We start from the raw sequence: 15189 nt of genomic DNA, 5'->3' as shown, positions 1-15189 counted from the left end.
ACTGTGAGGGCAAGAATTCTTCATAATAGCCCTCATAATCAACAAAAGATTCTCAATGCAGTACTTGGTTGCAATCTCAAAAAATGATGGAATGATCTTGATTTGTTTCCAAGGCAAACCATTCAATATCACAGTAATCCAAATCCATGCCCCAACTACTAATGCCTAAGAAGCTGAAGTTGAATGGTGCTATGAACACCTTCTAGAACTAACAGCACCCCCCCCCAAAAAAAGATGCCCTTTTTATCATGGGGATTGGAATGCAAAAGTAGAAAATCAAGGGAGACGTGGATAACAGGCAAGTTTGGCCATGGAGTACAAAATGAAGCAGGGTGAAGGCTAACAGAGTTTTATCAAGAGAACACACTGGTCATGGCAAACACCCTCTTCCAACAACACAAGAGAAGACTCTACACATGGACATCACCAGATGGCCAATATCAAAATCAGACTGATTATATTCTTTGCACCCAAAGATGGAGAAGCTCTATACAGTCAGCAAAAACAAGACCTGGAGCTGACTGTGCCTCAGATCATGAGCTCCTTACTACAAAACTCATGCTTACACTGAAGGAAGTAGGGAAAACCACTAAGCCATTCAGGCAAGACCTCAATCAAACCCCTTATACAGTGGAGGTGACCAACAGATTCACTATCACAGGATGCTGAACAGAGTTCCCATGTCATCCACTCTACATGTAACAGTTGCACCTCCGCATCCCACACTCCCAGTCCATCCCTTCCCCTCCGCTCCTCCCCCTCAGCAACCACCTGTCTGTTCTCTACGTCCATGAGTCTGTTTCCATTTCATAGATAAGTTCCTTTGTGTCATATTTTAGATTCCACATATAAGTGACACCATATGCTATTTGTCTTTCTCTGGCTTACTCATTTAGTATCATCATCTCCAGGTCCATCCATGTTGCTACGAATGGCATTATTTCATTTTTTAATGGCTAATACGCCATTTTACATATGCACGTCTTTATCCATTCATTTATCGATGGACAGTTTAGTTTGCTTCTTGCTATTGTGAATAGTGCTGCTATGAACACCGGGGTGCATGTATCTTTTCCAATTAGTTTTCTTCGGATATATGCCCAGGGTTTCATTTTATTTCAGGAGAAACCACTACAATTGTTTAACTTCAATTTAGCCCACTCTGTGTAAATCGAACACTGTTCTGGAAAATTCATCCAGCACAGAGCATCACAGGACTGAGTGAATAAAGTGAATAGGGAGAGGTGTGGAGAGGGGATGAGGATGAGAGTCTCTAAGCATTTCGAGAACCCAGGATAGACTGAAGAGCATATTAACCTAAAAAATACATTCAAAGGTGTTGACCTCAAACTCAGGGGGCACCTTCTCTATTACGAACCTGATAATTAAAGAGAGAGAGAGAGGGAGAGGAAGTTATATAAACCTACAACTTACTGAGAACAGTCACAATTTTTCTGAGAAGAAGAAAATGACCATATGAATTAATAAAGAGCAACAACTCTTTTGGGCTTCCCTTGTAGCTCAGCTGGTAAAGAATCCACCTGCCTGTGGGAGACCCCAGTTCAATCCCTGGGTTGGGAAGATCCCTTCGAGAAGAGAAAGGCAACCCATTCCAGTATTCTGGCCTAGAGAATTCCACGGACTGTATAGCCCATGGCGTCTCAAAGAGTTAGACACGACTGAGTGACTTTCACTTACTTACTTACTTAACAACTCTTCTATGTTTTTTTGAAATTGCAACCTGAGGCAGATTTTGATTCCTATAAAACTGTCCCGGTTTACTTACCTAAGGTGGCTGTTTTTGAAAACCAACCCACTTGAGGATGTGAAACCACTGGTCTGTGGATCTCAAACCAACAAATTCTTAAAGAGCTGCAAAATCATTTTGAGCAGAAGCACTGCTTCAAAACTTCCCTTCAAATTTAATAATTGGATAAAATACCACTGATGTTTCTCTATGGCACAAAAGAAAAGGGACGAAGGGTCTTTTGCAACGTTTGCGAAGTTTATTCCAACTTTCAATGTTTACAATGATTCCCATACACCCTCACATCTAAACAAGGCTTCCCAGGGCTTCCTTGATAGTCCAGGGGTTAAGAATCCACCTTCCAAAGCAGGGGACAGGGGTTCAATCCATCGTTGGGGAATTAAGATCCCACAACATGCAGAACTACTGAGCCTGATTCCACAACTACTGAGCCGCATGCAACAAAGAAAGGTTCGTGCAACAAAACGAAGACTCTGCAACAGACATCCCACGTGTGGTGACTGAGACCCGACACAGCCAAATCAATAGTTTTAGTTTAAAAAAATAAACAAGGTTCCCTGCACGAGGCCCCGGGTTCAATCCCCGGCACCTCCACCAAAAAAATAAAAAATAAACAAGGTTCCCCAAAAAAAGTCTTTGTGGCATGGAAGGGTGATCAGAAAACAGATGCCAAATTTTCTTTCCATATTCACTTTGAAAATAAGTACTATTATCGGGATTTAAAATGTGAGTAGAAGACAATAATATCTATTTTTTTTGTGTGAACCCCTCTTCCTGACGAAAGGTAAAAAGACAGAGGAAAGGCTTACGGCAGGAACGTGGCACCACCCGCAGAGACAGCAAAGGCAGGCCTGTCGCTCTGCACCTGCAGGCAGAGGGTCTCCACGGGCATCTCCCCCAGGGGAGTCTCCTGGGCTGTTTTCACAGTGACGGAACAAAGAAACTCACCGACAGCGTGGCTGAAGTCTAGCCGTGGAGCAGGGCTCCAAGCCCGGTCCCAAACCAGGCAGAGGCGGACGAGGGAACGATGGCCTGGCTGTGGCAAGCCTAAAGTCTGCGTGGGCAGTGGCCTCTGCCACACTGGGGCTGGGGACGTATGTAGTCATTACCCCCAAAGGGCCAACTGTTCATCACTGAGAAGGGACTTCTAGGCACAGAGGATGCCTTGCTTGCCAGAAAGAACTTTTTTCGGGGCTCACTGAGAAGCACCAAGACTCGATGTCACCAGGTCATTTCAGCAGGCTTCAAAATTGGCTCAGATGTCATTAAACAAGCCCACAGCCACCAACCACGGGCTGTGATCCCCGTCTTGCAGCCAGCCAGAGGGCAACTAACCCCAGCACTTAGCACACGTCCAGCTCTTGACTTTGTGGGACAAGGATCCTGCTGGTGGATTGGATCAGCTGCTGCTGCTAAGTCACGTCAGCCCACCAGGCTCCTCCGTCCATGGGATTCTCCAGGCAAGAGTACCGGAGTGGGGTGCCATCGCCTTCTCCGCTGGATCAGCTGTCCCTCTGCTAAGTGTGAAGTGCTGTCCTGGTGCCAGTGCGGGTTTGTATTAAACCCACCTTTTAGTTTCCTGTTCACTCAAGTTTGCAAAGTAATTCTCCGGATGCGGGGTCTCCGGCCATGTTTGCTCCACACACAGCACTATCTGCCCCATAAAAGAAAGAAACGCAAACCCCCACTGGCTGTGCGAATAGTAACAGCATTTCCTCAACTCACCCACCCCTGTTCGACCTTTATGATTTGTGCCATCCTGGTGGAACACCTGTGTTCTTACTCACTTCATTCCCTTAAGTTAACTTTTTTGGGTAAGACTTATTTTTAAAATCACTAACATGAATGAAAGTGACACTCAGTCGTGTCCAACTCTTTGTGACCCCATGGACTATTCAGACCCTGGAATTCTCCCAGTCAGAATACAGAAGTGGGTAGCCGTTCCCTTCTCCAGGGGATCTTTCCAACCCAGGGATCAAACCCAGGTTATCCCACATTGCAGGCAGATTCTTTATCAGCTGAGTCAGCAGGGAAGAAAGCTATTATCATCATCAGATATAAAAGATAAATATAACAATCAGTACAATATAGCTATTAAGTTTTACCGGAAGCAACCTAAAGGGAGTTTAAAAAAAATGTTTAATGAAAAGGAAAAAGGTTAACTTCCTCACTTTGATTCAATATTAAAACGGCTGTTTTGCAGTGCCACTTAAAATCGTCTCTAGCAGTGCTGGTGGCACAGGCCTTACATTTGGGGAGGGGGGGAGGAGTGAACTAGATAGATAATGATACAGTACTGTGATGTCAGTCAAATTACAGCGTGGACTATAAAGTCTGAATTGCTAACCCTCGGGGCAAGATTCATGATGCATTAACAAAGTCCATCCTCGATTCGTGGACAGTGAGCTAGTACTGTGGAATAGTGCCTTTTCTCACATATCCAGAGAGCATTCGCCCCCAACCGCTAAGAATCGGTGAACAGAGAAAACAGATATAAAGTCCAGGCACGAAAGTGTAGTGTGCTCTTCACCACCGGAAACTGCATCAGACCTTAACTTGAAACCTATAGTGCTGTTCCCCTCCCTTGAGCAAGGGAGCATCAGGAAAGGGCTCATTTTGCTCCTGGAATCAAAGCCAACTTGTTCAGTCAGCTCTAGCATCTCACCCTTTAGCCAGGAGGTTAAACCCTGAAGGTTTCCCACCTTCCACACGGGGAAGCTGAGTGAATTTGTGCTGAAAGCCACAGGAAGCTGCTGAGGGGATGTTAGGAGAAAGCAGGAGGGTGGGGACAGCTAAGACCCCACCCTCAGTGTGTCTGGCATCCCTTCGGGGCTTCTGAACAATGCAGTATCCCCAGACCCATCCCAGACCGCCTGCATCAGAATCCACACTTTAACAAAATCCTGTGGTTAATCCATGGCACATTCAAGCCTGACAAGCAGCCAAAGGGCTGCAGGGGTCTGACACCACCCTCTCTCGTGCCTCCATCCACTGTCAGTGATGCTCTCTGGACAGTCAGGGACTGAGGACGCCAGGAAAGGTGCTACCCTGAGAGTGGTCAGCGCCGGCCATGGCCCAGCGACAGCTCAGGGACAGAGAGGACCCTGATCACTGGGCGGGCCGCCTCTGCGGGGGCTACAGGAGCCTAGAGTTTCACACGCCCCCAGATACAAGCCCCAAACCCTTACAAACGCCTACATCTGCGCAAAGTGGGGGTCCCCACATGGCCTCTCAGGCTGCAGACTCTAGCACTTTGATTGACCTGCCTAGGAAGTTCACACTCATGGGATTCGATCAGCCAGAAAAAATGAGAGGAGACGATGGGCAGATTTGCCTGGTCTGGAAACAGCTCAAGACCCAAGATCCTGTTGGTGATGGTAAAACCGTGACCCTTCTCCGCTGTCATCTGTGCAGCTTTTTCACAACCACAAAAAAGCCTCCTCCACCACCTCCCACTGTGCGCACGCACACACACACACACACGAACATGCGCACACACCAGAGCAAGCCTCTGCCAACAGGAGAAGCAGGCGGTTAAGTCCCCCAGCATTTCCACAAGAGCCTGATAAAAAGGGGGCAGACCTGCAGGATCCATCCCCAAAGTCCAGACCTGCAGGAGGGAAGGTTCTCCCCAGGAAAGCAAACCCTGGGTCCTGACGGGGCTTCAGTGACAGCTCACGTCCTCCTATCCACACTGGAAGGTATAAATGGGTGCATGAGGAGAGGCACGTAGCCCTTCTTTCTTCCTCTGAATGTTTCCAAAGACACAGCTGAGGACGCTGAATTCACACGGAGCACGTCTTCCAACGAAAGTCAGTAACGGGACTGCAACCTTCCAGCTGTTTTTTCCTCCGCTCCCAAGTAATTGAAGCCAATACGTCTCCTCTTTCTCGAGGGCTTCTGGACCCCTGCTTCTTTTCCTTCTTAACGCCAATTTCAGAAAGGCTATCTGATTTCTTTGGGTTGTGTGATTTCAGCGGTCATTGTTCAAAGTCGCTGCAGAGTTCATAGCCGTCCAGTCTTTACTGAGAGCACAGCTGAGACAAGAGAGAGCAGTTTCTATACATGCACCTCAGGCAAAGGGGGATGCCGAACCTCAGCCGGGGGGGATCCGGACCTCAGACAGGGGGATGCTGGACCTCAGACGGGGGGGATGCTGGACGTCCCCCCGCAGCACAGCAGGGTAAGGGGAGGCTGACCACGCTCTGCACTGCCGGCCACCCCTGCTGCGGGACAGCCAGTGTCTAGGGCAGCCAGTGACCTGGAGTTGGGGCTAACGGCTGCCTTAGAAAGATGCGCTGGGTCAACCAGGCCTCACTTAGTAATGCCCGTCAGGTGCCGCCGCGAGGGCAGAAGACCGCAACAGACAGAGGCTGAAGAGGCTGGTTGCGAGACAGCAGGCCAGCGTGGAGGGCGGGACAGAGCGCCCACAAACGCAAGAGAGGCCGCGAGAGCCCTGCGCAGGGTCGGGTGCGGGCCCCAGCGCACGCGCAGAACGCCGGCTCCACCCCCATCCTCACCGCCAAATCCGTTACCTGGGAGAGCCGACCATCTGCAACCAAAGACGACAGGAAACAGGCCCCCAAGTAATTGTTTCACTTCTGTAGTACTTTCAAGGGAAGAAATAATTCTCATGACAAACAAAAGTAGCCACTATGATAAGAGCATATGACGTGGCCTAAAGACAGTTTCCAATTACGGGATCTGAGAGGGAGCAGCAATGTGAAAAGTGTGTGGGAGGAGAGGCGTAAATCATTGTTTTCTTCTCCACATTTTCAGTGAAGTACTGATTATCACTGCTGCCTTATAACAAGCACCCACAGGAAAATACTATATCCAGACCTGGGGCCTTCTGCAGAGGACACCAGACTGAAAGAGCCAGACCTGAGGGTCGTTGAGAAGGAACCTACAGATTTTTGTATGAAAGCAAAACAAAACACAAAGCAGGTGTGCAACAGGTGAGACAGAAACAGACTGTCGTTTTTATAAACGACAGAGTATGTATGGGCTTATCCTCAGAACATTAAACCAGAGTCCTTGCAAGCACAGAATTCCACCACTAAAGACTGGGCTCCTGGGAGCTGCCCCTTTACCTTGAGGTAATTAATCAAACATGTTCCAACAAGCCAGGGGACCAGTCTACCCCCGGAATGCTCTAAGGCTATAAGACGCAAGGTGAAACCAGGTACCCATTTAAAAGTGAAAGGTTAAACACGATATAAACACCCCATCAGGCCGTTCCATTAAAAGGAGGCAACGTTACAGTGGAATCTGAAAATCAAAATAAACTCACAAATACGTCACACAAATTCAAGAGGGCAGGCCTACCTAGGGCGTAGTCAGAAATAAGTGAGACTGACAGATATGCCTGAAATGGCAGGCAGGTCTGTTCACTGCAGCAGAAAGGCAGGTTCTTGAGGGAGCAGCTGAGGGGCCAGGCCACCGCCAGGAGGGAACAGCCCTTCCCCAAGCACGGCTCCCACCACAGCAGTCCCCTGAGGTCTGGACAAGCGACTACGCTCCCAGCCCTCATGTCTCCTCCCATCAAATGGGGGGAGTGCTGCCGAGTCCTCAGGGCCCCCTCCACCGCTGTGAATCAGGGTGAACTGACTGGGGAAAATCAGCACCTACAATTCGTTTTGTGGCAAACTATTCAAGAATGGCAGTAATTTCATCCCAAAACATACACATAGCTTTCTTCCTGAACATTCATCCAGCCACGTTTACTCAAAATTGCAAACATCAGCATCGGAAGAGAAAAACGGATGGTTCACGTGGAACCATTTTCTTCTTACCATTCCGGGACACGTCGAGCTCCACCAGCTGCATGAAGTTGGCTATTTCTGGAGGGAGTCGCTGGATCTCGTTATCGCTCAGTCCGAGCTTTCGTAACTTGACTAGCTGGAAAAATTGCTGAAAGACAAAACAGGTTCATGTAGGTCTCACAGATATTTGCAACGCAAACTTTTTGCCCAATGTGGAATGTAAAACAGTATGTCTTCTAGGGTCTTCCCTGGGGGCTCAGTGGTAAAGAATCTGCCTGCCATTGCAGGAGACACGGGTTCGATCCCTGATCCAAGAAGATCCCGCATGCCGTGAAGCAACAAAGCCCGTGTTCCCCAGCTACTGAGCCTGTGCTCGAGAGCCCACGCGCCGCAGCTGCTGAAGGCTGTGCGCCCTGGAGCCCGCGCTCGGCAGCAAGAGAAGCTGCCACGGTGAGAAGCCCACTCGTCACAGCCAGAAAACAGCCCCCACTTGCTGCAACCAGAGAAAAGCCCATGCAGCAAATAAAGACCTAGGACGACCAAAAATAAACTAATTAAATGTTTTTAAATGTCTTTTAAAAATTATGAAGGACTGTACCAATGTCACTTTCCTGATCTTAATATGGTACCACAGTCCTGTGACACTGTAACCACTGGGGTGAATGAGGCACGCAAGACATTTCTGGGCACAAGCAACGATTATTTCAAAATTAAAAAATGTCCACAATGAACAAGTAACTCAGTGAGAACGGTAATGCCTCCTTTAAAGTATCCAGTAGGTGGTCACATTTTCTACTTACGGAAACTGGTATGAAATCTGCTATGTTAAGTCAAGATATTTGAAAATTAGAATAAAATATTTCTTAAACATTTCAAAAGAAATTCCTGTGCATCAGAAATATATAAATATCCCACAAGTGTGTGTAGGAGAAAAGGAAATGTTTTTGGTCAATCTAAAAAAGAGCCTGCACTGGGTCCTTGCCTTAACCATGGCACACAGGGCAAATGCCTTCTGCCCCACACCCTTTAAAAACTATACTAAAACAGCATTAAAGGAGTTTATAGGGAGATGGACACAGAGATAAAAATACAAAATAAAGGGATAAAGGCAATTCAAGATGAGAGGAGGTGAAAAGCAAACTAGACATGTGACAAAATCCTTGAAGCAAGGAAACAGATGAATAAAATGGCAGCGAACAAAAGAGTCAAAACAAAGCTGAACTTTAAGCCTGTGGAGTGAGTAGCCTATGGAGATTAGGTACAGGTGTCTCTGAAGGAAGGGGCTTCCCTGAGAGCTCAGTGGTAAAGAACTGCCTGTACTGTAGGAGACCCCGGGTTCGATTCCTGGGTTGGGAAGATCCACTGGAGAAGGGATAGGCTACCTATTCCAGTATTCTCAGGCTTCCTTTGTGGCTCAGCTGGTAAAGAATCCACCTGCATTGTGGGAGACCTGGGTTAAATCTCTGTGTTGGGAAGATCCCCTGGAGACGTGAACAGCTACCCACCCCAGTATTCTGGCCTGGAGAATTCCATGGACTATATAGTCCATGGGGTCACAAAGAGTCCGACACAACTGAGCGACTTTCACTTTGGATAAAAAGACAATTAAGTCCCCACAGCCCCTCCTCTGGCTTGCACAACTAAGCACAGGACTGGAAATTTCCTCCAGAAGAGCTGACTGTAAGACCAGCTAAAATCAGGGATGAGGCACGCAACCGGAAACAGGAAGGGGGTCAGAGCTTGCTCCATGAGATCTACCCCCTTCTCCCTGCAGCCAGGTTTCTCAGCAAGAAAACAGACAGACTTACAGACACAGATTATACAAGAGGGAAGCCCCAGGTTATAAGTCCCATTCAGGCACTCAGAGCTTCAGTGCTCTTTTTTTAATTCATGTGCCTGAATCTCATTTAAACAAAGCCAAGATTCTTCAGACACGGATAAATAAGAGGAGGTGAAGCAGCCATAAAAGAAGAAGAAATAAACCCTAAGAAATTAAAAACTAGTGCAGCGTCAAGGTAAGAATCCAACAAAAAAGATGAAAAATAAAGCTAGAAATCTCCCAGAAGGGACAATAGAAAGACAAAGAGATGGAGAGACAGAAGAGGGGAAAAAAAAAAAAAAGGAAAATTAGAGGATAAGGTTACAAGGTACTACATCCAATGAACAGATATTCCAAAGACAGAAACATACAGGCTGCAGAGCATAAGTTTCCAGTTAAAAAGGCCCACCATGTGGCCAATGACATGAATGAAACAAAACATATAGGAACACCAAAGAATATCGCTCCAGAAATAAGATGATTCTAAAAGTTTCCAGAGGCCAAAGGGTGGAGAGAAGGGGAAGGGGGTAATAACAAAGGACTGGGGCTCAGAAATGGCATTGGACTCAACAGCAACCTTGAAAGTAAGAAGGCAACAGAGCAATGCCTTCAAAATACCAAGAAAACATTTCCAACCCAAACTCATATACCCAGCCAAACTATCAATCAGGTATGATAAACAAATAAAAGACATTCTCAGATATACATGGTCTCAAAAAAGTTATCTTCCTTGCACCTTTCCCAAGAAGCCATCAAAATGTGGAAGCAAATCTAAAATGAGGAAGATCTGAGATTCAGAAACCAGAGAATCAACCAAACAGAAGGAGACAGAGGCTAAACCAGTGAAGGCATTCCAGGACAGCAGCCAAGCAGCAGGTCTCAAGAGCAGCCAGTTTACACTGAAGAAAATACAAGGGCTCTCAGAGGAGAGCCTGGAAAAAAAAATAAAAACACATGTGAGGGATTATCTGACGTGTCTGGAAATATCAGGAAATTTACTTGGTGACAAATTGGAAAATGAAATACAGAAAACAAAGCAAGCAAAAAAAGGAAGGAGTTATTAATTCCAGAAAAAAATACAGAGTAAAAGAAGATATATAGTCAAAATACAAGATTTGATTATGAACAATATTTATGCAGTCATAATATTTTAATATTTAAATATTGTTAAAAACAAATTTTATATTATGTCAATAGTGAGAGGATAGGAAAGAAACCTTAAGTGCTAAAGACTCATCTTCCACAGAAGGAAATCAGTAAATAACTAAATAGTATTAGGTAAAAATCAAACTGTAAAAGCAAGCCATTTAGCAATGTGGAAGCAAATGTTATAAAAAATCCCAGAGCTGGGGGTTCTCAAAAGCAAGACACTGGAGTAGGGGAGGGGAGGACAAGAGATTTATGGGATTTTTAAAAATTATTTGCATATAGTACCTCGCTAAAAATAGAAATTGAATTTACAAAAGAAAACATCTCCACTAAGACAACAGGGTACTCCAAATGATAGTTATGAAGGCTGCCAACATTTAATAAGCTTCGTCGGTTTTTTCCTTTGGTAAAAGGGACTGTAACTTACATAATCAAAAAGAAGGCATCATCTTTTGGAAACCAATTGGGCAATACAAAACATAAAAAGTTTTCAAGTCCACTGACACTGTACCAATGCTTTTGGGCATCTGTTCTTGCAACATAATTGAAAACAAGAAAAAGCAGCTACAGTGCACAATATGTTTCTGCATTCTTATCACTAGAAATGAAAAGCATATCAAATAAGGGAAATGATTAGCTTGTTAGTAAGAATTCAATATTAAGCAACCAACGATTACTATAAACACCAGAGAACTTCAAAGAGATTGATGATGCAAGTATAATTTTAAAAGAAGACAAAACAGCAGGTACGTGATGGAAAAGCACATGTCCTGTTGACAAGAGAACGGGAAAGTTAGCTAAGAGACAAGGGAAATGCAGGAACAAGTTTACTTTTTAACAAAAAAGATATTTTTAAATGAACTATGAATCTCATCAAATGAATGCTACCAACTGGTTATATATAATAATGAGCGTGCTCAACAAAAGGACTAATCCTTTGGAGTTCTTCAATCATAGAGCTGAAATTTAACTTCTTAAGGAAAGATTCTGAAATTTCTTTATGTGGGTTATACTAAAGCATTAGCTGACACAAAAGCCATTCAAAAGAGTCACATTTGAATAACAGAGCTTATGCCAGTTGTTCAAAAGAGTCTGACAGTTTCATAATGCATCGATGTGTTTACTCAGCCATGAAAAGCTCACTTAGTTTTCCAGGAAAGCTACAGCACAAAAGCCATCACCAAATCCATACATTCGAGGACCGTTCAGAAATAATACAAGAAACCAAGTCAACCAGGGACTTTTAGATCGTCAGTGGATAATAAGCTAGTTTTATGCCTGTGGAAATGACAAGCTTCAAATCCCAATGTTCAACAGAAATCCTAATTTAATCCTAACTTGAAATCCTAATTTCAAGCAAGCAAATTTAAGTTGCTTTGCATGTTAAAAACATCCTCAAAAAGGACCTGTCACAAATACTACTTTATTCAACTGGGGACACACAGACCAGATAGAGAAACAGCCCTATCCAACAGCATCCCACAATGAAAACAGCGATTCCTCAATCCTTCCCTCATTATCCTGATGGGACCCTAATTTGGCATACAAATGCTTTAAATCAAGTACATTCTGTAAGAGAGAGACAAGTATCACTAAGACTGCTTAAATCTTCAAGTGTTGGACTTGCAGATAGTCACGGAGGAAAACTCCAAAAGTGTATAAACCCTTCTGCCTTCTCTGGGATGAGCCAGGGCCCACAGGAACAATTCCCACGGCAGTCTTGGCAGGGCGCCTCGGCAGGGCAGTCGTGTGATGGGGCACACAGACACCATTCTTCAACCGCACCGTGTTGATTACAGCGCCCTGGCCCACACCGAGCACATTCTGTACAGTGACATGCAAAAAAACCCAAATTGCCTTGGCCTGCGATGCCGCACCACCGTCTTCTTATAGCCACCATTGTTTTTAGTAGATACAGAGTCTTTAATTTGGTTGAACAGAATGTTTCTTTTTCCCATTCTCCATTTCTAACAAGATTCTTTTTCCTTCTCTTGATAAAGTGTTAGTTCCTCTCCCTTCTTCTTAGGAAATAGGAGTCTTAAAAGAGCTGCGTCCTTTTCTATCACCATATGGCCAAGGATCAACAGTCTCCCCAGACGTCCCCATAAGGTGGGGGAAAGATGAACCATTGTTGCGGGCTCACCTGGGGGATGAGTTTAAAGAATGGGACTAAACTCCTGAAAAGCCATCTGACTCTGAGCTGTCAGGACACCAGACTAACTCACAGACTTCCTCCTGGGCGTCTTCTAGCCCTTCAGCTCTGCTTCCCTGGTGGCTCAGGTGGTAAACAGCCTGCCTGCAATGCAGAAGACCCGGGTTCAATCCCTGGGTCGGGAAGATCCCCTGGAGAAGGAAATGGCAACCCACTCCAGTATTCTTGCCTGGAGAATCCCATGGACGGAGGAGCCTGGTGGTCTGCAGTCCATGGGGTCGTGAAGAGTCGGACACGACTGAGTGACTACTTCCATTTTTCAACCCCTCAACTAAACGCTGACCCCTTTCCACCTAAGTCTCATCACACCCCTGTCCCCAAAGACCTGAACTGCCTTTGTGGTCAACCATCTTGGCAAAGACACTGTAAACCAATGGTTCTAATCTCCAGGTGAGAATAATCATGTTACAGTATCTATCATTTTTATCACCTGGCAATGTTCTTCACTATGAGACTTATAAAAAGTGATCATGACTTTATTACCCAGAAATTCTTCTAGGTATGTACTTTGCATACTTGTTTAAAAAAAAAAAACTTTCACATATATTATTCTAGTATATTTTATATATTTGAATGTGCTTGACAGAATTGTTCATAATTGCCCAAAACTGTAAATAACCCAAATACCCATCAATAGTACATCTGACAGAAATATATTCTTACAATGAAATTTTTCATGGCAATGAAAATAAACACTTACTCTTAGAGTACAGAGAAATCTAGAAATAATATTCAGCAAATAAAATCAGACACAAAAGAAGGCACACTATATTACTCCATTTATGTAATGTAGAAAAATCACCAAAACTAAACTTCTTTGTTTAGAGATGAGTACAGAGGTGGTAAAAACTATTTTTAAAAAAGGCAAAGAGGTGATTAGTATTAAATCAAGTTAGCGGCTACTTCTAGTTGTGAGGGAAACATGGTCAGGAAGGGCATGAGATGGGCTTCAGGAGTCCTGCCAGTTCTAAACCTTCTATCCTGAGTGCTACACAGGTTTTCATTTTATAATTTGTTGTGAGCTGTATATTTATGCTTTTGTGCACTATTAATATATGTGTTTTATTTCACAATAAGAGAAGTTTTAAAAGTTTTAAACTAGTGATTAATCAGAAAGAAAAAAACGCCAGACAATTAGGACTAATGACATCAAACTCTTCGCCTTGACAGAGGTGATGATAATGAAAAGCAACGACACAATGTCTGGAGGAGGAGAAATAAAAAGGCCAACAGTAACCACAGTAACATTAGAATGATCATGCCGCAGCCATTAACCGTCACCCTTTACTGTGGGATTCTCTGTGCTCAGCAGTGAGTTAAGGACTCCACTCGGATCATACTCTGTAGTCATCTCAACATTGCTACAGAGCAAACATCTATATAGAACGGTCACTGCTGCACAACAAACCATCTCAAACTCAGTGACTCAAGAGCAACACGATTTTCTGAAATTCCTCACATTTCTGTGGGCCTGCTGTTTTCACTTGAGCTCACTCATGCAGTTTCACTCAGCGAGCGGCTCAGAGGGGCAGGAAGACCACCACCCCGGCCTCAGCTTATGGTTTGCTACTTGGGCCAACACCCAGCTGGAGCTCCTCCGCTCTCCACAGGCCTCTTTCCTTTGCCATATGATCCAGCAGCTCTCGGACCAGCATTCAAAAGAGGCAAAGAGTCCGGGAGGACTCTCAGAGCCGAAACCGTGAAATCTGCACTATGTCACTTCTGCCACAGTGAGGGGAATGGGGAAATAAGTCTCCACTGGTAGATGGAAAGAAGAGCAAAAATCACACTGAAAAGAGGCTTGGAAGGGGTAAAATCTGATAGATTACATGGTCTACTGTAAAATGAGGTAGGGGCCTCAGAGGTACCACAGAGGACCACGTATAAGAACCAGACAGACTATCCTATAAAACTCTGATTCACCACGGACTAACGACTTTTCCAAAGGAAACCTAAACAGAAAATGTAATAATATACTGGATAAAGTTTGGTTAAGACATGACTTTTAACACATGAGAAAGTTAAAAGGAAAAGACCCAAGAAATATTCACAGAAGAATAAAAAGATCCATTAGCTAAAGCAGAGAATTCAAAGGATCATATCTCACATCCAGAATTTGAATTTGAAAGGGTTTCAGCAAACACTCAAAAATAAGAACTACTGACGAAACAAGTGTTAATAAGATACTTTTTCTACTGTGTTTTGGTAAAGAGGTGTGGAATGGGAATGTCCCCAGGGGAATCACTTGACTTCCCTGGTCCTCTGTTTCTGTAAAAAATAAGCATTAAATGATCGAAGGGCTCTTTTTAGTTCTAAAAATGTTAGAACTGCATTTCAAAATATCTTCAATGTACCATAAAAAACATGACAATCCTATTAGCCCACAATATAACAAGCATGCACTTAAAAACGAATAAAATTACAGAAAGTAGATTAGTGGTTGCCTAGGAAATGGGAAATGACTGCTAAGGGGTAT

General features: G+C 44.5%; 1 protein-coding gene across 1 annotated transcript in view; it reads right to left on the bottom strand.

The window, feature by feature from the left end:
• Nucleotides 1–15189, bottom strand: part of LRRC1 (leucine rich repeat containing 1) — a 131920-nt gene that overhangs the window by 75106 nt on the left and 41625 nt on the right. Inside the window, exon 2 of the mRNA XM_040249173.1 lies at nucleotides 7564–7681. Within this exon, the coding sequence (XP_040105107.1) occupies nucleotides 7564–7681 (118 nt within the window). The remainder of the gene's footprint in view (nucleotides 1–7563; nucleotides 7682–15189) is intronic.

This window comes from Oryx dammah, unplaced genomic scaffold, assembly GCF_014754425.2.
Source record: "Oryx dammah isolate SB20612 unplaced genomic scaffold, SCBI_Odam_1.1 HiC_scaffold_11, whole genome shotgun sequence".
NCBI classification, from domain to species: Eukaryota; Metazoa; Chordata; class Mammalia; order Artiodactyla; family Bovidae; genus Oryx; species Oryx dammah.
Note: the sequence above shows the minus strand (reverse complement) of the source record. Positions and strands in the feature narration are given on the sequence as shown.